This window comes from Emys orbicularis, chromosome 17 (assembly GCF_028017835.1).
Source record: "Emys orbicularis isolate rEmyOrb1 chromosome 17, rEmyOrb1.hap1, whole genome shotgun sequence".
NCBI classification, from domain to species: Eukaryota; Metazoa; Chordata; order Testudines; family Emydidae; genus Emys; species Emys orbicularis.
Window position 1 is genome coordinate 4,326,497 of NC_088699.1, and position 24,758 is coordinate 4,351,254.

Sequence of the window (24,758 nt, forward strand, 5' to 3'; positions counted from 1 at the left end):
GTTTGGGAGGTAGACAGATGTTTTGAGGATAAACAGATTTTTTGACTAAGGCATTAAGCCATTATAAGTTTAGAGCAGCATAAAGGCTGCTAATTAGTCTTATTTCAATTCCAGAGTGTTAGCTTCTCATGCTTACGGAAGACTATCAGTGCACTTTTGGTCTCTGTGATTCTGACCCTCTATCTCCCTCTCTCTCTCTCTCTTTTTTTTTTTTTTTTTTAGCCATACAGCTAAAAGGAAGTGCTATAATACTTTCTGCCCATTGATTAACAGGAATGTTTTGCTGTTAAATACTAATAAAATACTATAAAATAGTAGGTATTGGAGTTGGAGATATGTACTCTTTTGGTGCATATTTTGCAAAGAATGGTAAAAAGACAGATAACATGACTCCAACAATTGCCAACATGTACCCCCATCCAATCTGGCAGTCTCCTGCATTGTATATGCTTGAATTCTCACAGAATTTCTTCACTGTAGCAGAGTTGAGGCCGAAAGGATAAACCAAAAGTCCAGATGCCATGATGAATACTAGAAAAAAAAGAGAGAGCAATTTTTAATAAACATTAGAATCATAGAATCATAGACTATTAGGGTTGGAAGGGACCTCAGGAGATCATCTAGTCCAACCCCCTGCTCAAAGCAGGACCAAGCCCCAGACAGATTTTTGCCCCAGATCCCTAAATGGCCCCCTCAAGGATTGAACTCACAACTCTGGGTTTAGCAGGCCAATGCTCAAACCACTGAGCTATCCCAAAAATATTTCTTACGTTCCATGGGCAAATCTTGATTCAGTTCAGGTCAAAGGCAAAATTTCCATTGACTTCAAAAAGACTATGATTTATCTCATATTTTTTGGGATAGATTTTGTGACACAGTAGCATGTATGCAGATGAGCCCAAGGTAGAATGAAAAGGTGGTACAGATAACACATAGCTCAAGCCCTTTCTTGACATGGCAGCACTGGATTTGCTCCCTGAAATTGTTCATTCTGTTGTTATTGTGGGTTCTTTTTTTACCTCCAGTTTAGGCCTTACTAGACCTCTGTAGTTGTAGGGAGGAATCATACTGAGAACATCAGGAATGATATATAATGATATATAATTACATGGTGAATGTGTGCAAAGATGTAGATATTTTCAAATATCTCAGGGGCACTCAGTGGTGCAAGTAAGCCAGTATGGTCAGTATGCCGAACCATTAAGACACTTATTGCCAGTACGCTGTACCGGAAAGACACATTTTTCAAGAATGAATTGTAGAGCCCTGCGCGGATACAAATGTATCCCTGCAGATTCGGATATCCACGGATAGAAATCAGTATCCGCTGAACCCCAGGGCTCTTCCGGGAACTGTAGCGGCGAAAAGGAGCAGAACGTGGGGCCGCCACTCCTAGGAGCCAGCGCCCCGCGCCGGCAGCTCCTCTAGCGTGGCTGTACTGCCCCCAGCCCCGACTTCAGCCCTGTCCTCCAGCAGGGCTGTAAAGATTCAAGACAGGAGACGCAGCTACGTGGAAGGGCTGGGGGTAGGGCTGGGGGCAGTACAGCCACGCCGGAGGACCTGCCAGTGCAGGGCGCTGGCTCCTGAGGAGCGGTGGCCCCACATTCTGTTCCTTTCACCCCTGCGGTTCCTGGGAGAGCTAGACTAATATGACTATAAGTACAAAGTGCATTTTAGTTACAAATCACAGCATCTGTGATCAACAATTATTGCTCTCCTAACATTAATGTGTAAAAAAAAAGAGTACAATTACACAGATAAACAAATGGCATTGCAATATCTGATGAACTGTTATCTATGCTGCCTTATTCAGCAGATGGTGTAAACAGAATCTATATTACCTAAAGAAAAAAATCATTGCCAGTTAGCTATTAATAGAAGTCAAGGACTAACTTCTGCAATATATAATGAATATTTTTCATATTTTAATGTCATGGGTATGTAATTTGTTAATAAACAAAACTGCTTTTCCATATTTGGGTATATATAATTTGATTGTCCAAATTGTAAATCAGGGTAAAAATAGGCAGAAAAATTCTCTAAAAATACACTGGTAGGTTTTTAAAAAGCACCCAGGACTGGCCTAAATTTGCTCCCATTGACATAAAAAGGACACCAAGGTGCTTTGGAAAGTCCAACCCACTATGTATAACAATTTGTTGGAAAGTACAAGTGTCACTTATAAATCAATATTTGTTTCTTCTTTCTTCTACCCTTTATGCGTCACAATGAATAAATTAATAGTTGGATCTAAAAAAAATCTATTGTATTTTCAAATTGTATTATCTTGTAAATCAAAATGATATTATGAAACAGATCCCCTCCCTTTTCCCCACCCCCTTAAAAATAAAGTAACCAAACAACAAACAAACAAAACCCCAGAAGCTTAGAAGCTGTCTATGGTGTACTACCCAATGTTTGGTTTGAATTCACCGTGGATTGTTATCAGTTTAAGTTTTTATAATAAGTGGAAATCAGAATTAATCACAGCTAAGTGTGAATTCCATTCAACAGACAACACACTATAAATCACAACAGAAAAAAGAAAGGTAGAAATAGAACTAGTAGCAACCTTTCCAATCTCTGTTTCTTTCTGTGATAACTCAAATGAAGGTTTAAAGAGAATCAGTTTACCAATAAATGGAGTTCTTTGAGCATTAATCAAGGTAACCACCTTATTGACACCTCTTATATGATGCCAGAAAGAAGTGCTGGTTCTGGCACTGACTCTTATGGTTTGCCTTGCCAAGGCAGAGTTTTTGGGCCCTGCACAGAACCCAGACCCTTTGCCTTAGGCAGTTCTGAATTATTAGATTTCAGGGACTCCCAGAGAAGGATGACCTGAAGCCAGAGCTGCAAATCTTTCCCGGCTCAGGGTGTGAAAGCGCCACACCAAGCTCCAGTTAGGCCCCACCCCTAAGCAGACACGGTTTTGAGTGTGTGCATCAGACTCCAGGCACATGGAGAGAGACTATGCACACTTCTTGAATCCAGGCCTCTGAGAGCTCAGATCCACCATACGAGCTTTTCCCAAGCTGAAGCCATACTGCAAAGAAATTAGACTGCATCGCGTGCAGCAAAGTCTTAATAACTACTACAAGCATATTAAATTGCTAAAATATGAAAACTATAAATTTAAGATAAACTAAATTCCATTTACACACACACATACACTCCACATACACATCTAGCTACAGGCACTGAGCTTCCACAATGGAAGAGAAGGAACTGAGGCAATTGGGACCATAAGCCAATTGAATATCCTCAGCCCTGAAAGTTGAGTGTCATGAGATTACGCATACAACACCCAATGAGTACTGTTTTCAAACTTTTCCAAAGTGCTGCAGTGCCCTGAAGACAACACATCCTACAAATTATAATTTGCAGAAACCACCTTGAAGAAACATCATTACCAGAATGGCCAGTTTTCATACAGTTAGCATATTTAAAAGCTATTAAAAGTGCTAAGGTATTAAAATAGAGAAATATATTAATTTATGTTAACCTGTAATCCACATGTATTGTGATAGCTACCTATGAATACTGTTGTGTACTGCAACTAACAAACAGCATAATTTATTTGATCAGAATTGTCCAGTTTATGATGATAACTGGATATGCAAAATATTCATAATCAAAGGTGAAGTTTTTCATGTTTCATGAAGAAACTTGAAATGGGCCTGTTTTGCTGAAAAAAAGTACATATCACAACATTTTCATTCAAAAATAGCGCTTCTTTCCCAAGAAAAGTAAGCCCATTTCTGAGTGAAAATGGAATAGTTCTGAGCAAAAGGTAGCTGTAAAGTTTAAATTTCAGTTTGTGCATATTGTCAATGTAAAAATAGCCACTGCCTCAAATTTTGCAGAAATCAGAAACAAAATAGTAAAAACTGTCATGCTAAATTATGCAGAGCTTTTTTTTTTTTTTTTTACCATTTTAGTACTGCTTTGAACACTACTGGCTACATTAATATTTCCTATTTTTCTGTCACATTGTTAGCTTTTAGAAAACAGACAAATGCTACACTTTAAATATCTCTCCATATACATTTCCTTATCTACAGAGTCAAGCAGAAGTATTTTGAAGACTTTACAATACAGTTATATCAATATTTCAATCTACCATTCAGTGATGTCGTTTTGTAGTCTCAGTTAATGGCAGAAGCTTTTTGCAGGGGAAAAAAAACACTGGAATGTTAGACTTGAATCTGTTCTAACATCAAATAGGCTAATAAGTTGCCCATGGCTCTGTATTCTCAGGCTTGTCATAGAATGACCTCATTATACTCAGTTATATGAACCACACAGTGTCCTCCTTCTTACAAAGGCTTAAAATACTGAATGGCCTGTTATTATCTGCAGAAGCCAAGCTTTCAGACACTGTGCTAATGACTACTTAATAGCGCTGTCTATCAGGAGTGCAGTTAGCTGGGAGAATACACAAAGAAACAGTGGGGATCCAGTTAGCTTCTTCATAGAACATTTATCCCTCTGCATGGTTTTAAAACAACAAACATCAATTTAAAATGTGTCAGAATTCAGCAGTCAGTATGTTATTATTATCTCAAGTGTATCCCCCCCTCAAGTGTATCACATACAAGACCATCGGGAAATACATTTTAGGTCCTAATCCATAATGTGCAGCACACAGAATTTCTAAGAGTTTCAATATGAAAAGAAACTATTTGATTTTACTGAACATGGTTTTGACGGATCATCTGGTTTTTATTAATATTTGAATTGATCTCTCATCAGATTTCTCATTAAAGAGTTCTCATTAAAAACATTAATTATTTTGTTGTAATATTCTTTTGACACATGATCTTTGTTACCTTTAAGAATTCCTCACTTGGGTTCTTACCAGTAACTCATAGTCAATGCTGACTGCAAAATTGTTTATAGCTGTGTCTATGTACACCAGTTCAACAGGAGAAGGTCACATTTTATTTCTGCTTTCTAACCTTCCACTTTCCCAAACAATTACAGTTTCTCCCCTCTGTCCCCTCCTTAGTTTACTGGTATCATATGCCTCAACCATCCTGATAGTCTCCACTCTGCAACCTTCTTTTAAAGGATTTATAACTTGGCTATAAAAATTGGTTCTTGGCTGACATTTGGCATCCAAGAAACCAGAAAGGGCTTCTTTCCTAATTTAAAGCAAATTTCTGGGTTCAGAGGTTTCAAATTGAAGCATTAACATCATCTCAGTATATTTCTTTTTGTAATAAGCATATATAATACCAGAGAGGCAGGCACCTATGGAATTCAGTACATTTTGTACAAAAAGTTTTAAATTACTGTTGCTGTATTTTTTTCTCTTAGGAAAAATAGCACCATTTTCTGTCATTTCAAGGTATATTCTAAATAAAGCTAATAAAGTATAGTGTACTGGTTCTTCCATTGCATTAAGATCGTTAGTTAAGAAGTTATGGAAATCCTGTTGACCTAAGTTTGTTTCAGAAGATACCATATAGAATGTGACTTCCTAGGTTATAATCATCCAAAACAACTGAAATGAAATATGTAATACTTGAAATAATAATAAATTATTTTTTCTTTTAAAAATTAATTTTATAATTTCGCATTTTTTATTTCACTTTAAACAGATGTAAAACCGCTGACTGAGCTGCAATGCTCTATACAATATCTAGAGGGCACTCATCTACAATTCTCCTAAGGCACTATGCCCAGCAAAGCCATGGGTAGCCAGTCATACTTTCAACTTCTTTCTACAAGGCTGTCCAAGTCTCCTAAGTGTAGGATGAGATAAGTGAAGTGCCGGCGCTAGGCATAAGCAGACTAAGCAATTGCTTAGGGCCCTAAGCAGCTCAAAGGGGCCCCCATTTGCTTTTTTAGTATAGTTTGGGGGTGGGGCAAAAATATTCCTGCTTTAGGCCCTCAGAGGGCTAGTGCCATCTTTGGATATATGAACAGCCTTATCCATAATGACAAGGGGAGAGAGAAACCTTAGTTAAGCTTAGATTTGTGTATAGTGCAATACAACAACTATAAATGAAAATAACCATAGCTAATAAAAGTATTTCATGTCAAGGTTTAGCTTCTTGCTTTCCCCTCATTTTCCTTTAAACAGAACTTGTTAGTTTATAAGCCACCAATGAGGAAATCCATCTTTTCCAGAGACTTAATCAAATTGTGCAAAAATAAGACCAAGGACCTACTCCTATTAAAGTTAATAGGAGTCTTGATGTAAACTGGAGCAGAATCAAATCGTAAGTTCTCACTACTTTCTCTGAATAGTCAAGAGACCTAGGAGAGAATAGGCTGCATCCTTTTCTGGCTCATGCATAATCAACAGAATTTGCAATTGAGTTATGATTGCAGAAACTATAATGCACGAGCCAGCAAAGAATACAACTTTCCCTTCAAATCCCAGCTTGACTTTGCGGTGCTGATATTTAGAACAATTTTCCATGTAAGCTTGGCTCGTTTGATATGCAGTGACTGAGTGGCAATAAACAGTGGAACCCCAGAGTATGATTTTTTACAAAGTCACTTTCCCAGATATAACCTCTTTTTTAAACCATTATCAATACTTTAGTCATGTCTCTCCTAAACTACTGCACCTTTTTCTTCTCTGGCCTATCTCCCTTCTTAGGCTATTCAAAAAGCTACTTCTTGGATTTTACTGACCTACTGCTCTGACATCTTCTTCCTCCTCCACTAACTTATCCTCAGCTTCAAGACTCTACAGAACACTGACCATGCTTACATCTCCTCCCACTCTTTGCTCTTCAAGTGCTCTTTAATTGCCTTTTTAATCTCCTCTCACTCTTGGCTTCAGACTTTTGTTTTATGCCAACTCTATCCACTTCCTATGCACTCACTTGCCTCCTTTGAATTTTTACTTAAAATTAGAAGCAGGGGGGAAAAAGTAAAACTGGATCTTCTCCCAAAATTTTATGCCAGTTCTAGAACCAAACTTCATGGATTGGGCCTATCTCTATTTAAATTCCACCTTTTTCACCCATGAAGCTTTGTTGTGCTAGCTCTCTGCCAATGATATATCCACATCTTCTTGCATATGAATTGCTGTGCAGTGCATTGGAGTTAAATGAGTTGAAACGTAAGCCACTTGGAATCATTTTCTGTGTGTCTCTGTGTATGCCTGTGTGTGTTTTACAAAGTCCACTAATGTGCACTCCTTAAACAATAAAAATAGTAAAAGCCTGAGACAAACCACACTTAGACCCTTTGAATATTTTATAATAAAATAGTTATAAAGATGCTTTAATTAAGTTTAAACTCTGAAAAGAATTAGAGAGGGGAACCCAGAGGTGGGAAACCATTGTTATCAAGATCTACAAGCACAGGTAGAGGATTTTATTTCATATCAGATGCCTGTTGTCAGTTTGGATAGTGACTATCTAATCTCTAAATTCTGGAAGATGGAAGCAGAGATCAACAGTCTCCCTGGGGAATTTATGAACTGATAAACATACTGGTACACTGACTATATACACATTCCTTTTGATGGTTCCAATAATTTAGCACATCACAAAGTCAACATACAAAAACACTTTTCTTGGGAATACAAAGGTGTCCTATAAAATGCAGGGCTTTATTTATTCTCTGCTATGGTTTGGATGTATCAGTTTAAGAATACGTTTCTACAAAATTAAACAAAGATTTACCAAAGAGGCGGAGCACAGCTACATGTGCTCTGTTCTGCATGAGAGTTTAAAAAAACCCCAAAACACTTGAAAAAATAATGTCCCATTTTGGTTTTTAACTTTTGAATCTAGATTCACCCCAATAGGACATGAAAGAAGCTGCACCCAAGGGGGAATTGAACCCCCTAGTAATTCAGAAGTGGGAAGGACAACGTTAAAATCAACTCAGGATTCTACTGGAGCCTCTCTGGTCAAAGCTGTGTTGGGAGAGGCCCCCCTATTTTTAGGAGGTAGCCCTGAGTAAAGACCCCCGAAGAACAGAGGATTGTGAACAGCTTGTATCACTCCAAGTGGATTTACTTTGGAGCTCCAAAAGCAAAGGAGTCAATCTGGCCCAGGGTTTTTGTGAAAGGTAACAGCAAGAAGTACTATGGTAAAAGACTGACCCTGAATAATCACATTCAGTTCCATTCCATTTCATATATGAATATGCAAATGAAACAAAATAAATCTACTTCAGTACTTTGCAAACAGCACTTCATGGTGTTATCAGTCTTTTATTGATTTCAAATTAAAACGATTTACTTGTTACAAACAAAACACAGAAAGCTAAGAATAAAATATATTCTGAATTCATAAATCATTTTCCTGAAAGTGCCTATTGTAAAGAGATTAGTTTGTCCTAGAATTTTAATTTGCCTACTATCGGAGTATATTACACTCTTGATACTTGTGACTAAGTTGGATTAGTTGGAAGATTGTAGAGAGACTCATACAATCATCAAAATTGGTGCTGGAAGGGATTCTTACAGTAGGCCTGGAAATCCATTCTCCTACTGCTATTACAGATTATCACCTTCACTATTCCCCAAGTGTTTTAGCTAATCTCTTTTTGGAACATTTTCATTTACAGTGTCTAATCTAACTAAGCAGGCTGTTGTATTTTTAATTGCTCTCATCATTAAGTTTCCCCTCATATCTAATCTATTTTTGCTCTTTTTAAGGTCATTAACTCTCATAATACACTCTTAGTCAACTTCAAATAATTTATTTGCTCTCAAATTTCTACAGAGCTCGAGTCACTCTAACTTCCCTTGCACTTTTCCCTTAAACTTTTTATTTATTTTTATTTATTTAGGTGTAAATAATAGATACCTATACAAGGCACTAAGCACCCTAACATGTAATTAGCAGTACAACAAAAATCCCAGCAGTATTAAAATAATAATTAAAACAGGAATTTAGCCAGCCAGCCAACTACCCCCTCTCCCCAAATCTTGGTTCTACCCCTTTACCTCTTCATTGTTCTGGGAAGCATATCTTTTGCAGTCTCCAAAAACCCTATCAAGCAGATGTCTTTTGTAACATACCTGGACGGTATGGGGAAAAACAAATTCCAGAGTCCCAGTCTCAGAGCCCTCAGAGAGAATGCCCTGTCAGCATCCCCCTACCTTATTAACAAGGGGAATCCAGATGAGGCACCTCTGTTGACCATACATGTCCATTTTTACAGCCATCTGCATTATCTTTGTTTTCCTTTTTGATTTGATATCTCTTCTCAATACAACAGGTCTTTTTAAACTTTTCCAAAGGAATCTCATGAAGGATCACATCTAATGCTTTGCTACCACGTAAATAACTGACACTTACTGAATTCCCTCTCCTCTCCCTTTTTGTGACTGTAGCAAAGACATTAAAGACAAGAAACACACATGGCTGAGTTACGACATGCCTGTTTTGTGTTTGTTGCCTGTACAGCCAGAATCAAGTAGTAGAAGTCTTAGTACAGGGCCTGGCTTTCTCTTGTGCACGGCTGAAAAGTTCACATGTAAGACGTAAGAGTGAAAATGCAGGTGATTAGCAAACCAGTGGATTTGACCAAGGTAGGTTTCATTTGTACTTACACTTTTCTTTGTCTGATTAAAAAAAAAGGCTAATATGCAATATAAAAAACTCCTGTGTCTTGTACCCTCACAAGTAAATGGATATTTCTAAACCATCTGCTATAACATCTTTATTATATATTTGCCATTAAAAGCATGCAAAATGTAGACAATTGAAAATGAATTGTCTTGCAGAACTAAATAGCAAGCTTTGATAAAATGACAAAAAAGGATACACACACACACATATATACACACACAAATACACAAAGAAGGGGCCAATTTTTAAATGGATATCTTCTGTGTGTGTATGTATGTATAATACACACACACACACACACACACACACACACACACACACACACACACACACACACACACACAAGATATCCATTTAAAAAGTGATCCATTCTTTGGAATCCTTTCTCACAGAATACATATACAATATCTACTTTCAATGTAAACTCTAAATCTTTTTCAAACAGTTAAAAAAATTACTATTTTATGAGAAACTGGTTGTTTTTTCTAAAATCAATCAATCAATCAAACAGTGCATATTCTCTCTTACACAGTTACAAAATTTCCACTAGGTAAGGTTTACTGTTTCTTCTGCCACCATGCTGACAAAGATAATTTATACCAATAACTATAGATCCAATCATTGGTGCTACAGGGCCAAGGGTGAGGGGAGGTCGCGAGGAATCCGAAAGCCTGTGCAGAGGCATTGCCTCTCTTTGTACATGACACTGGCTGTCCACTGATCCCCTGGGATCCTAAAGGTTTTATAAGTGGGCCTCATAGCTTGAACCCCTTCCCTCTATTTCCAGAGGAATTAAACTCCACAAAAAGAACCTTATGGAAATGTTCTCCCCCTCCATCTCCTCCCACAGCAGCATGGCCCAATGAATAGGACATTGGATTGTGTGTCAGTACACAGGTTCTATTCCTGGCTCTTCCACTGACCTGCTATGTGACTTTTGGGAAGTCACCTATCTCTCTGTGACTCAGTTTTTCCTTGTGTAAAATGGGGATAATGATACTCAATCTCCAATGCTTTGAGATCTACAGATGAAAAGTGCTAAATAAGAACTAAATAGAATTGTTATGATTAGAAGAAGAAATACCATTGGCACCTGAGTGTGATAACAGAAACAAGATTGAATTTCTGTGCCCTGTACTGCTATAAGCAAATTGTTGACTTCCTCTGGCTCCTACAGAAAGGAATAAGTACCTTTTTGTGTATACTTTTTTTATATAAACAGTCTGAAAAGAACTGAAAATTACCCGACAACATTTCAAACAAAAATGAACAAAACCAGAACGTGAAATTTTAAAAATGAAACAAACAAAACCAAAACAAAATTCCATGATATCATGGAAAATAAACTTTTGAGGGCTGTGAAAATCAAGGATCAGTATTGGAGGCAGTTGTTCTGCACAGAGCTACAAGCAGTTGCAGGTCAAGTACCCATAATACAAGCTCTTGTAAGCCACCCCACCAATTATTTCATCAAAGGGAAGTTGACTAAAGCGCAGGGAACGGAGACAATAACGCCTACATACATGGTATCAAAATGCTGCTGAATAAAGAGCTGGAACTAGTAAAAATGATATAGTCACTTTTATCATATTACAATTTAGTTATTCTCTTTTTTTTGTAAAGAATTATTTCATAGGCTTAATTTCAGTTAGCATGTAGTAATTCTGAGAATTTGTACCAGTCTTGGGTTGTTGCCAAATAAACTGAAGATTATGCCAATTTCTTTTCCAGCTCAACTAGATAGTGTTACTCACAAGGTAGAATTTAGCAGCTATAATACAAATGTGATTACAAAGAAAGCTATCTAGCTTGTCAACACTCTTTGTTAGTATATACCCTTTGTTAGCGTTTTTATATAATGTCTCCAAAATCTCTGTTAAAATAACTGTTGAGGGTCTGACTAAAGCTCACAAGCTTCGTTACCACAGCAGACATAGTGATTGATGCTATATACTTTTTATCTCAATGGGAATTTTGCCTCAGTAAGGAGTGCAGGATATAACCCAAAATATTTAATGTTTCCCTGTTTGCAGTGTATTGCAATGGAGAAACTAATATCCTAATCCAGCAAATCACTTGAGCATGTGTTTAACTTTAAGCACCTGAGTAGTCATATTGAGTTCAATGGAATTTCTCATGTGCTTAAGTACTTTGCTGGATTGGAGCTTCAATGCATGAACAGAGTGATAGAAATATCCCTTAATGCTGGTTTAACACAGATGTTTGTGCTTCATTATAACAGGGTTCAAAGGAAGAAGGAGAGAAAAATATGTAACATGAATCTGTATTTATGGTACATTTGTCTGATAGGCTTGAATGACTCAAAATCTGATAAAAATGTCTCAATGCTGCACTGAGCATGAAAGGAGTCTAGAGTGACAGTAGAACGGTATAAGAACTAGTCAAGCAGCAGTCCTCAGATGGTTAGAGAAGAAGAGGTATATTTAGTTGTGAAAATAGGCAATTGCAACCGGGTTCCCCCCACCCATTTCACTTAGCTCCCATAAGTGAAAGCTGCATCAGGTAATACAAGGTTTCTCAGTAACAGTTGCATGCTATTGAATTACGAATCAGAGTAGTCATAACATTCAAACAGTGGAGTCTTGATTGGCTCACGTGTACCTATAAATTTTATAATATGTATTTTGATCTTAAGAAACATTACACTCTATTACTGCTTAGGGTCTTTTTTTTTTAAGTTGGAGCATTGATCTGATAAATCATTAATCATTCTATAAGTAAATATTTATTGATGTTATTTAAAAATATGTAGGTGTTCAATGGGCTATAAAATATAACAGCTCTAAAGAAAGTGTGGGCTATCCACTGATTGCCAATACCCAAATCTACCCCTCCTGCAGAATTGCCCCTGGGAAGGTACGGAATTTTCCTTGGATCTTTTCACTTGGAGTGAAGAATTTTGTGCCCTCACTCTCCCCTGAATTGCGCCCTCAATCACACATTTCCCCCTCACCCCCTGGAATGACCAGTGGTTTTGCCTGAGAATCTACAGCCCTTTGCCCTGGCTCTGGTAACTCCTAAGCCCTGGAGGCCCTCTTGAAGGATAGTTTCCCCAATAAAAAACAGGTTGCAGAAGGATCAATGCAACTTCCTGCATTAGGAAGCACTGGATTCTCCATCACTTGAAGTATTTAAATCAAGACTGGGTATCATTCTAAAAGACACACTGTAGCTCAAACAGAAGTTATGGGCTTGATGCAGACATTATTGGGTGAAGTTCTTCAGCCTGTGCTATGCAGGAGGTTAGACTAGACAGTCATATTGGTCCCTTCTGGCCACAACACCTATGAATCTATGAACTTTCTGAAGGCCTTGGCCCATCCTCTTCCCAGACCCATTTTAGGACTTGGTAGGTTCAAGTGGGGGACAGTCCTTGTGAGACAAGGGACAAACCATGCCCCTCCCCACATACACAGGAAGTGAATGTCCGTGGAAAAGGAACCATCTACAACCATACTCCTGGCCAGACAATCTGCCCATATTTAGAAGCAGATCGTTTTAATGTATAGATCAGGGGTCGGCAACCTTTCAGAAGTTGTGTGCCGAGTCTTCATTTATTCACTCTAATTTAAGGTTTCGCGTGCCAGTAATACATTTTAACATTTTTAGAAGGTCTCTTTCTACAAGTCTATAATATATAACTAAACTTTTGTTGTATGTAAAGTAAATAAGGTTTTTAAAATGTTTAAGAAGCTTCATTTAAAATTAAATTAAAATGCAGAGCCCCCTGGACCGGTGGCCAGGACCTGGGCAGTGTGAGTGCCACTGAAAATCAGCTCGCATGCCACCTTTGGCACACGTGCCATAGGTTGCCTACCCCTGGTATAGATCACAAAGAAACACAAAGGTTCACATCGCTATTTTACTGAATACATAACAGAAAATATTAAAGATGTTCATTCTCCTCCTTTATGCTTTAATATTTTGGCTGTCTTAAATTTGAATAGGAAAGTCTTGGTCCAATGTTAAATTTAATTCTGTAAAACCAAGCCACATGGAATTAAATAAACATCTGCTGGTACCAGGGACTTCTAGAGCTAAAAGCATGAGCTGGGAGCTGTAACAAACTCACTTGCTCTATGGACTGGGCACAGAGGGGAACATGTAACACACAGAGACTAGTGAGTTGCTTTTGGTTTCTTCTTATTCTCTTTCTCCTTCTTTCTTTTACATTTCTATTACTTATACATAACCAAACCAATTTAAAGCAAATTTGGTAAAAGAAAAAAGCAGGCTGAGATGTTTTAAGTTACACCTCTGGATTAGTTTAATTCATTTATAATAGAGTACACAAATAAATTTATTTACCCTTTAAAAACGTGTTATAAACCACTCAAAACCGATACTTTATAATGGAAATGCTGACAGCAAATTAACTACCGAATAGAAAGTACTGTCATTACATTTCTAGAATCCCTGCATTTGTCAAACTAAACGTTCCAACAAAGATTTTACTTGAAAGTTAAATATTAAGCAAACATTTATTATTTACTGAAACCTTTTCAAACCCTGAGAGCCAGATTCTGCCTTACTCATGTTGAGTTGTATAGGGCTTGCTAACATGAGAAAGTTGCACCAGTATTTTTAAGGTGTGAATTGAAGCTGATATAAGTTAAATTTGTACAAAAGGTTGTGCAGACAATCTTATTCCAGTATTTCATCTTACTTTGGTTTAGCTGAAGTGGATCAGGAACAGGTTTAACTAAATCAAAAGAAGCCACTCATATAATGAAATAGGAGCTTTTTGCACCAATTTAACGATACCTGTTTAAAAGCCGACTAAAGTTGTACTAATGCATCTTTCTCATATAGACAAGCCCTTATTCTGCACATAGTCCCACAGATTTCAATGGAACTTTTTGTGGAGTAAAATATTACTTAATATGAGTAAGGATGGCAGAAGCTGGTCCACAGTTCAAATGGAAGTAGATAGAGTATTAATATAACTGTATTGGAAACCAAATAATCTCAAACAGGTAACATGAAACTAACTGGGCTGAGCAGCTGCTCTGTTAGCTAAAACTTTAGGAAAGGCTACAAAAGCCAGTGCATTCCCAGTAACCTCTGCGGTTACATTTCACTACATGAAAACAAACGATGAAACTACACTATTTTAGCAAACTGAGTAGGTAACAATACAGAAGATTTATAAGTATAATCTGGTTATCTATAGATCTAATCATATAGTTATTGAGTTGCATGTCATACGCTTAAAAAGGGTGAAATGATCTAGCATTGTGTGGTCTACTTTGAGTGAGTGCATTTTATCATCAACAAGGTTACAAGGCAGACAGCCTATTTAGCAGACTATAAAGGGATATACAAAAGCAAATTTGTCTCAGAATTGCAAACTGAATCACCATACTGAATCTTTGGAAGATTCAGAGAGTTACAGAAGTCTAGTAAATTAGAGGCACTTCAATTTGTTTTAACCTTTACAACTTTCTTTTTTGTGTGTGTATTATTCCTTCAAATTATTATACATGTTCTATTTGACCTTTTAGAACATATTATATAAACAATATACATTATATTGCCTTCCAAACTGTAAATTGATAATGAATACATTCCATTATAATAATGGGACATTTTTGTTTGTGCTTCCTTTAAGCAGTATATACTACTGTATGAACAGACTGTGTGTGGGTGTTTGTGATCTCAGATCTGTTGTTTTGTCATTTTGATTAAAATTAGAATGTGATATTAAGAAATACACATTCTATTTGTAATATTTTCGTTACATATAAATAAGGTACATTTTCACCCCAGTGCATATTGGTTAGCTACTCAGTTCCCATTTAAACAATTGAAAATAAAGATTCTAAATTCTTATGCATCTCTTTTGAAATTTATCCCAATATCCATCATGTTTTTTCAACTCAGAATGTGGGAGAGAGTCAATGCCTGCAAATTAAATTTATATTTCTTCTTCTTGGTCATTTGGCTAAGAACAAATGTGGTTTCAGTTTACTTATCTGATACATATCCTATCAGAAAACTATATCATCATGATGCTGAATGGGATTTAATGTTATAATCCAATAGATTTCTTCCATTGTTTACTATTATGAGCCTAATTTTTTCCATTTTCCCTTTTCTCTATTGACACTGCACAATATACTCTGTGGTAAAAGTTATTACAGGAATACCTTGACTGAATGTTTTGGGATACTTACTTATTGTCACATTGTGCCACGTCAGTTTTCTAAACTGATTACACTATAGAACCATAAATATTCTAACCATTTGAGTATTGATCAGCTGTAAGTTAACTAATTGCTACTAAGAAAAGCTTCTGTTTGGGACAACTTGATTAAAACCCCTGTAAAAGAAAACTCATGTAGAGATCTGACTTTAGATCTCAACAGCCTCAGTTATCAATATGACATTGGGTAATACTTGCTTTTTCACTCCAAAACAATTCCATCTTAGTGTATGCAAATATAATTAGAGGCAAATATACTGGTATAAAATTACTATTAGGAGGTTTGAAGTGGGCTTTATCATTTGTAGGTGGGATTTTCCAGTGAGTTTAAATTATTTAGGAGCACAAGTCCCAATACGTTTCAATGGGACTTGAATTCCTGAACCAGATAGGTAATTTTGAAAATTCCACCTTGTTTGTTGATTTTCAAGAACACTGGGTATGACAAACTCTGAGTTTATTTCCTTTAGATTCCAAGCTCCAATCCAAATGGCTATAGATAAAATCATACTGAACTCACAGTAGTATGTTCTTCTTGATGAATATAGTCCAGCACTTTCAACAAAGGAGATGGCCCTCTGGGTAAGAATAAAAAAGAGAAGTACCCCGTATGCAGTTGGATCTGAGTGAAGCAGTAGACTATTTAAATTGTAGTACAGTATTACTCCAAAGGAGCCAACTAACATAGTATACGCAAATTCTGCTCAATTTACAGTATTTCACACCTTGCCCAAAAATTCTGATATCTGGATCTTACTCTAGTTGTCAAATTGAAGTTCCTAAGTAGCTATTTGGGACAGAACTTGGGGTTCAAAGGTCATAGAACATGGGAGTAAGCTAGGGTGACCAAATGTCCTGATTTTATAGGGACAGTCCCAATATTTGGGGCATTTTCTTATATAGGCTCTTATTACCCTCCACCCTCTGTCCCGATTTTTCACACTTGCTATCTGGTCACCCTAGAGTAAGCTCTCCTATTGATGTGACACATTTCCTCCCTAACAAGGTCTGTTTAAATCAAGATATTTAATGTCTCCTGACACTCACAAATTAAACAGAGCAGACATCCATGAAAATAGATTTATAAATAAGCTGGTAGTCACAAACTACCACCTTTACATCAGAGGTAACCTTATTGTAAAAGAATAGTACTGTGGATTTAGTTTGACTTTGCACATTCCATATTTTTTGTCTCTCTTATATCCCTGAAACACATTATCTGTCAGGGAGTCAATAGTATAAAGGAAGCTTAGTACCCAAGAATGATGTCTATGTCTCACTTTGTTACAGGAGTGTTTCACATCCCAACAATCGCCATGCCTCACGGATACTGTATTCATTATGTCTTTCTGAGGCATGTATTTTACATAAATGGCTGAAGGTGATTAGACTCCCTGACAGAATACATTTTACTTGGAATGATATCAGAAAAAATATATGCCTAAAACAAAAAGGTATCATACAACCTGCTCCTAACTGACTTAAGTCTAAAAACGACTGGGTTCATTTCCCCCAGAGCACAGGAATTACTAGGAAGAAACAAATTGCATGTTTTCATATCTGCTCATAAAAACTCTTTGACAGGGTCAAAGTCAGAGGTTTCTATTTATCAAATGTCCTAGTCCTGTAAATGTCATCATTCAGGAGAAGTACACATACTGCCACCTGATCATAAAAAACAGTTCTGTAACAGCCCTCATTTCACGCTTCTGATTCTGACACATCATAAATCAGCTACTCTGCAAGTAATGTTGGAAATAATTGTCTGTTCCTTCTTTTTACGGCCCAGGTGGTACAAAGTCTAACCCAGATGGTGGACTGCATGCTACTGAAGTCAGTTACAGATATAGGGATTATGTTCCTCTAAAACTCTGACAATATTATCTGACTATATGGAAGACTTCTAACACTGCTATTCTGCACATTAAGAAAACCTGGCTCCCTTTTTTTTTTTTGTAAGTTCATTTAGTGCTCAGCACTGTGCAGGCTTCTGGCAATGCACCTGAATCCTGGTTGGTAACACTCTAGTCCTGGAGCTTTCACAGCTCTGTCAATGCATTTGAATACTGATCTGCACGATAGTTTGCTAGTCCAGGCCAGGGGCCCACCATAGCTCAGTCAATGCATTTGATTCCTACTCCGCTCCTTGCTATTCCAGACATAAGTCTTTTGTTGATCAGGGGTTGCTAATCAACTGAATTATGTTGATTTATGTGGTTATTTTCTTAAGTGCACAAATCAGGATGAAATCACAAAACACCCTTTTGACCTAAACCAAGAACTTGAACTCATGTCTCCCAAAAAATTGTGAAACCCCCTCATTCTCCATGTTCCTCATCTTAATTTTATATAATGGTTTTCAGACCAAGAATGTATCTTATTTAAACATATGGTCAGATTCTATAGGAATAGGGTCAGACCAGTAACTAGATAGATAGACAGACAGTTCACTGTTCATAATTGTCCTTGCCATTGTTGCAATTTGCCATATTATTTGTGTTTTAAAAGATATTATTCTTCCCATCCTCCTGGTCTAGCTGCTGGGGTTCTGCAATAAAATCACGTTTTTTTCAGTCATTTGTGTCACAACTCACCAAGTTATAAACACAGGATTATGACTTCAATGCATAGTAAAAGAGAATAAAAAGATGGGTTCTGACATGAGTTCCTCTCGTCAATCATTCTAAAAGGGTCATCCCTTTCCTCTTCATTAATACATTTGAAGGATTTAATGAGTAACTTCACCAGGTTAATATATCCCTCCAGTACTTTCACATTACACTATGATACAGTTCTTCAAGTGGTGTAGCTTACAAATGATCATTTATATTTCTTGATGGACTAACTTAGCTAATATATTTTTACTGTGAAATATAGAACCCATAATTAAACTTTACGGATAAGGGCATAACTTTGTGTGTTTATATATATATAGATCTGCAGTACAGACAAATTTGCTTCCATGAAGCTAACTCCATGCAAATATTAAACAAAAAAGCTACACAGAGAAGGTTACACTTCACCTCATTTTTAAGTGGACTTAGTACTGATGAAGAGTGTAGATTAACTGCTTTGGAGACTAAAGTTCTCTATTAACAGGACAGATTCAGGCACTGGGAGCGATGGTGTAATTTGCCTCTACATTACCTCTCCAACGTGCCTCAACCCTGACCAAAAGAAGCTACATGTAGAGGGGTATTTAGTTTCCATCATGCATTCAGTCTTTAGCAGCTCTGTCTTTAGCAGGCTGTCAATTAGTTCCAATTGTGATAGGTTTTAGTGATATGGCCATATGTCCACTAGACATTAGAAGCGCCAATACATTTTGCATACTGTAAGGTCACCAAACAGCTATCAAACAGTAATGACAGCCCACTTTGTTGGAGCTGATCTGTTTCCCATAATTTCCCCAGCACACAGAAGGGTGCAGACGAAATCACTGGGTGCAGCGTTTGACCCCAGACTATCCACAACATACATAATTAACAGCTTTGCTTATTTATAATCTATTTTCCTCAAGTACTGGCAAATGAGTTTTCAATGAGATTTATATATATGGAAAGTTTATAGCAGTAATAGCAAGCCATTCTTGAGCTATTGGGAGAAAAGGAAACAGGCAAAAGTAAAAAAATTAAAGCAGAATACTATTTTTACTGATTTGTAACTCAAAAATAGTTTGTTGACTTCAATTCTCCTTTGCCTTCAGAGGACAACTGCTAACTTTCAAGTCCAAGTTATGTGTGGTACGACTGGAGGGCTAATATAAGCCTTTACAATGAAAGGTGTTTGCAACATTACCTATGGGTAGGCAATTACCTCTCCAGAATACTGGCAATATTTCACCCACCACTTAAATGGTGTATGCAGCTCTGGGATGAAATACTGCAGTTATTTAACAGTACACAGTAATATCACTCAACAGTTTAGAAGAGGATGTGAAGAAAAAAAGGTCTCCAGATGAAATTACAGGGGTAATTTTAGGTTTGGAGAACGTTAATTCCCAAGATGGAATTTAACCAGAAAATCAGATTTAACAATTTTGCCCTAAGACCTGTAAAGACCAAAGTAATTTGGACATTGGTTTTATGTTTCATCTAAAGAACAGCACTCTCCAGCAGGATTCGGGGCCTCGTGCATTCTGCTGGGGCATTGGTTCAGTATTGACTCATAGGAAAATGTGTCACCTGCTGAAACGCAAATACCATTTCTTGCAGATAGACAGATATCTTCGCATTGTTCTCAGAGGGGCACCTAACATCCTTTACTTGTTTCATTCTCAGACATACAACACTCCATCAGCTTCAGAAAAGCTATTCTATTTCCGGAGATTAGGCTTTCCTGCTAATTTTGACATGATGCAGTAACTCTATAACAAAGAATGTTATATTTTGCAAATGATTCTGGAATCAAATTAAATGAGTTGCCAGGACATTTATTTTTCATGGCACAATAGCAAATGACATCATCAACAGAATAACCTTAAGGGCAAGGATGTTTTTGGCATCTTAACCTTCAAATGGCCAGCATTATACTGTTTCCTATTACCAGAATAGTAATATTTATTGCAGGTAGACTACAAGAGTGGAGCCATACCATTTATTTATTTTCACTTGATAGCCACCTCTGGCAAGAACAAATTTTCAATTAATCACCAGCTTATCTCTGCAAGAACCAGTTGTTCTCAAGGACATCTGTATTATTCCCTTTGTTTTATTAATACAGGGAATAGTGCTGCTATGGATCTTCTGACACTGAAATTTATTTGTTTTCTATAGACTTTCTTTCTTGAAGGTGAACTGAAATGCTTATTTAAAATATAAATGGATTTTTAAAAAACCACTTAAGACTCCACGTCACGGAGAAAATGTGTGCAGGCTTAAATTTCCAATAAATACATTTTTAAATATAGCATTTAAAAATCTGTCCCACTTTTTTTCTGCTGATTCCTGAGTTATGAGTTTCTCCTGGGGGAGTTGATGACATTGCTAACATGTGAAGCAGTGCAAGAAGTGCAGAGCCCTATAAGATTGAGAGGTCAGGAAGACCGATTTCTAAGCTCAGGTCTTGGATAGTAAAAAAAAAAAAAAAAAAAATCAGTCCCCTTAACATTGTATTTATCTATCATTTTGTCATTTTGGAGTCTATACATTATGTTGAGATCCAAGCAGATTTGTTTTATTTATTTATTTTTAAAGCCTTGCATTATAATTAATTTTAAAACAAAGAAATAAAATATGCCCATTATGAGACAATATGAAAGGGCCAGACTCTACTTTATCAGATAAAAATGTAAGGAGCAGGAAACTGCAGGAATGAAATTCATGGCAGTTCCTTCTTATCAGTGTGTAGATTTGCCTCCTGTGTATTGGCAGGTGTTTCAGCTCCCTACACCACCAGATGGCCTGAGATGTTACATAGAGCTCAGGACACCTATGAAGGCCCAGGGCTTCCACACAACTTCCCAAGCTTTTCTGCCCCACCGCAGCATGGCTAATGCAGCACCTTTCCTATTAGCCGACCCACAACATGCCCTCTATGAAGGACATGCAGTCACAGAACCTACCTTAATGCTGCTGTTCCCTGGGTTTTCCCCTCCCACCAAGTTTCAATGCAGTTATTCCAAAAGAGAGCTAGGGGGAATATCGAAGCAGCAAAGTAGACATGAGTTTGCAGTGTGGTAGGGCTGCATATCTAGAGGCATTTCACCACAGAACAGGGAGTTAATAGTCATGGTCTACAGTTTTGGCACAACGGTACCAGGAACATTGTGTTTAGTTCTGGGACCCTCATTGCCAGAAAGCTATTGAAAATTTGAAGGTGTTTAGAAAAGCATAATAAAAGTTGCTAGGAGGCTGCATGTTTTGAATTACAAAGAAAGACTAGACTAGTTTAATATATATATATAACTAGTCTAAACAATGACTAAAGGAGAATTGGGAAAATGACATGGGATGTTAGCTTCTTGTAATATCTATTACCTATACCTAATGCTTTCCCTTTGTTTTCTATAACATATATAAATCTTAGCAATAGTGGGAGGGGTAAGTCCATGTCATTTATTTTGAAATGATTGATTACTATTTCCCATTTCCTTTCAAATTGGCCCAGATTGCCCTAATCTTGCACCCTGCACTAACAGAGCTCATGCCTACTGCAAAGTTCACACATTTTGACTCTGGAAGAGATGTGGTCAGAGGGCAACACATGCTTTCTTGTCTGATTCATGGAAGAGTACAGCTCTTGGCTTAGGGCACTGGTTTCACAGTCATCCATGTTAGCAACCATTGAATGAGGAAAAGCAAAAAGGTGCTTTCAGGAACGAAGCAGTTGGATTCTCTATGACGCCCTCTGGCCATCAGAAGGCAGAACTCAAAGAGAACTAATGGTCAGATATGTGGCTTGAAGGGGGAGAGACTTTTTACTATTGACTGAGAGAGCAAATAACATACCTCATTTTGAAGCAATAGACCCATTTCATTACATGAAAAGTATCCTGTAATAGCAAGATACTTAGTTATATGGGAAATTCCATATAATTATTGGGTAAATACATGCTTACTTCTGCCTCCTAAACTACAGCGTGGATCACACAGCACTTACTTTTGGTTCTATTAAGTGTAATTAACTAGTAATCTGCTGGCACATGTAATTACTCTGTGAAGTTACTATGTAATTGAAGAGCTATTATGGACTATTTGAGAACTATTGCCTAGATCATTACCTAATATTCTGCTCAAGTGTCCAAGTCCTTCTTTTTAACTCCCTTCTGGTTATGCTTCAGAACACAGCTTTAAAAGTACTAAGACTTGATGTTGCTTCATCTTTTGTAGGTGTGCCGAGTGTGGGCAAGAAAAGGGAACAGCAGGTCCCGTCTACAGTGCACCTGCTCAGGAGGCTGGCAGAATGGTGATCCAATGCTCCACTAATTGCTAGATGGGGGGACTAACTAACATGCCCCCTGCAAATGTGCTGTTCCCCACCCCACATGCTTGCTGTTACCTAGAAGCAAGTGCTGTGGGTAGAATACACTGCTCCTCTTTTGGACCAGCTGTAAGGAGCAACACCAAATCTGTTGCTCCAGAACCTGCCCTGTGTGTGCAGAATGGCTAAGTGAGCCTCTGTTTGGCTACTGCAACTCAGGTCCCCCCATTACTCAGCACAACATCATCAATAAAAGCCAGAACCTAACTTCTTCACCTCAAAGCAACAACTAAAAGATTTCCTTATTCTCTCGACACAATACCGAAAGATGCCCCAGTAAATAGCGTTTTGATATTTCGTTGTTGATGAGCAAGGCGTGCAATGGTGTAATGCTCCTTCAGTGATGACAAAAATAAAAAAACAGCATCTATATACTTCAACATTTAGAAGACATCTGAGTTAATAACAGATTTATTGGGCAGCACAGAAGAAATAACTTAATTACATCATTCATCACCTGAAGATATTGGATTACACTGTTAGTGGAAGAGATACAAAGAAATCTGTCAGATAAACATAGTACATTTTGCACAATTTACTTACCATTTGTCAATACACTGAAACCAGATCAGTGTATTAAGCTTATTAATGAAGGTAAAATGTTTGCAGAAAGAGCAATTCCCTAGTGAGAACTGATTAATCAAGCAATACTAATTTGTCATTACTGTGAACCAATGTGCCTCCTGGCAGCACTAATCAGGAACCTCAGCCTGCATGCAAAGACCCATTGGAGTCAAGAGTTTCAAATTGTTTAGAGCATTCCCCTCTTTAAAATACATAATCAAATCTATGACTCGAATAAAAAGTCCCAACATAGAAGACAGGACATATGGCGCCTGCTTTTCTTTTGTATCTTATATGAAAAGTCCAAAAATGGCATATTTCACATCTGCCACTTAAGGAGGAGGTGAAAAACTAAAACGATTAATGTTAATGAATGCTTTCCTTGCTTTAATGCTTTTAATAGCATTTGTCTCTCAGGGCCCTATCTAAGGAGAGTTATGTCTTAGAAGAGCGGTACAATGTGACTGTCATATATCAGTTAAATGAAATCAATATTTTGATTTCACGATAATTGTAATTGTATTCAAGAGGCGATCCTGGCAATTACAGGATGGTAAGTAACCAGGCAAATTGGTTGAAAACTATAGTAAAGAACAGAATGATCAGACACATAGATGAACACAATATGTTGGGGAAGAGTCAATGTGGCTTTTGTAAAGGGAAATCATGCTTTACAAATTTATTATAATTCTTTGAGGGTATCAACAAACATGTGGACAAGGGCAATCCAATGGATACAGTGTACTAGGACTTTCAGAAAGCTTTTGACATGGTCCCTGTAGCGGGGCGGTCACCCCGCTCAGGTTAGAAAGGGGTTAAAAGCAGCCAAGGGAGGCTGGTTGGGTAGTCAGCCACAGGTGTGGTTGCACCCAATTAGGGCACAGCTGGCCCTGATAAAAGGGCAGGCTGAGAAAGAGAGACTCTTGCTCCAGCTGGGGATCAGAGAGCACCAGGCTGCCTGAGAGAGCAAGCAGGGTACCTGAGACAGAGCAGGGCTGGGGAAGGGTAGGCAGAGCTGAGGAGCTCTGGCCTGGTGAGTCCCCAGGCTGAGGTCTTGCTAAAGGCCAGGGGAGAGGTACTAGGGCTGCAGGGAGGCAGCTGGGGCTAGAAAGGCAGCAGGTCCAACCCTTGCCAGGGATGAGCAGCCATTTCAGACTGCAGTTTGCCCCTGAGGCAAGGTGGGTATAGGGGGTTGGGGTTCCCCTGGGAGGGGAGACCCAGAGCGTGGGGGCACTGCTGTGGGGCAGCACCCCAAGGTAAGGGGCACCGGTGTCCGGGAAGGACACAGGGCCAGAGGTGGTGGAGACAACAGGGCAGGTAACATACCTTGGGGTGCTGCCCTACACCTTGCCTCAGTGGCTACTGCCAGTCGTCATCTAGCCCCTTCTCTCGGAGCGAACTGCAGTCAAATGGCCGTTCTTATGTTCTATATA

The 24,758-nt window shown here is 37.9% G+C and overlaps 1 protein-coding gene across 1 annotated transcript in view; it reads right to left on the minus strand.

Annotated features, from left to right (window-relative positions):
* Positions 1-304: 304 nt before the first annotated feature.
* The window catches only part of LOC135890722 (LHFPL tetraspan subfamily member 7 protein-like), a 153,846-nt gene continuing 129,392 nt past the window's right edge, over positions 305-24,758 (minus strand). The window contains exon 3 of the mRNA XM_065418122.1: positions 305-531. Within this exon, the coding sequence (XP_065274194.1) occupies positions 305-531 (227 nt within the window). The remainder of the gene's footprint in view (positions 532-24,758) is intronic.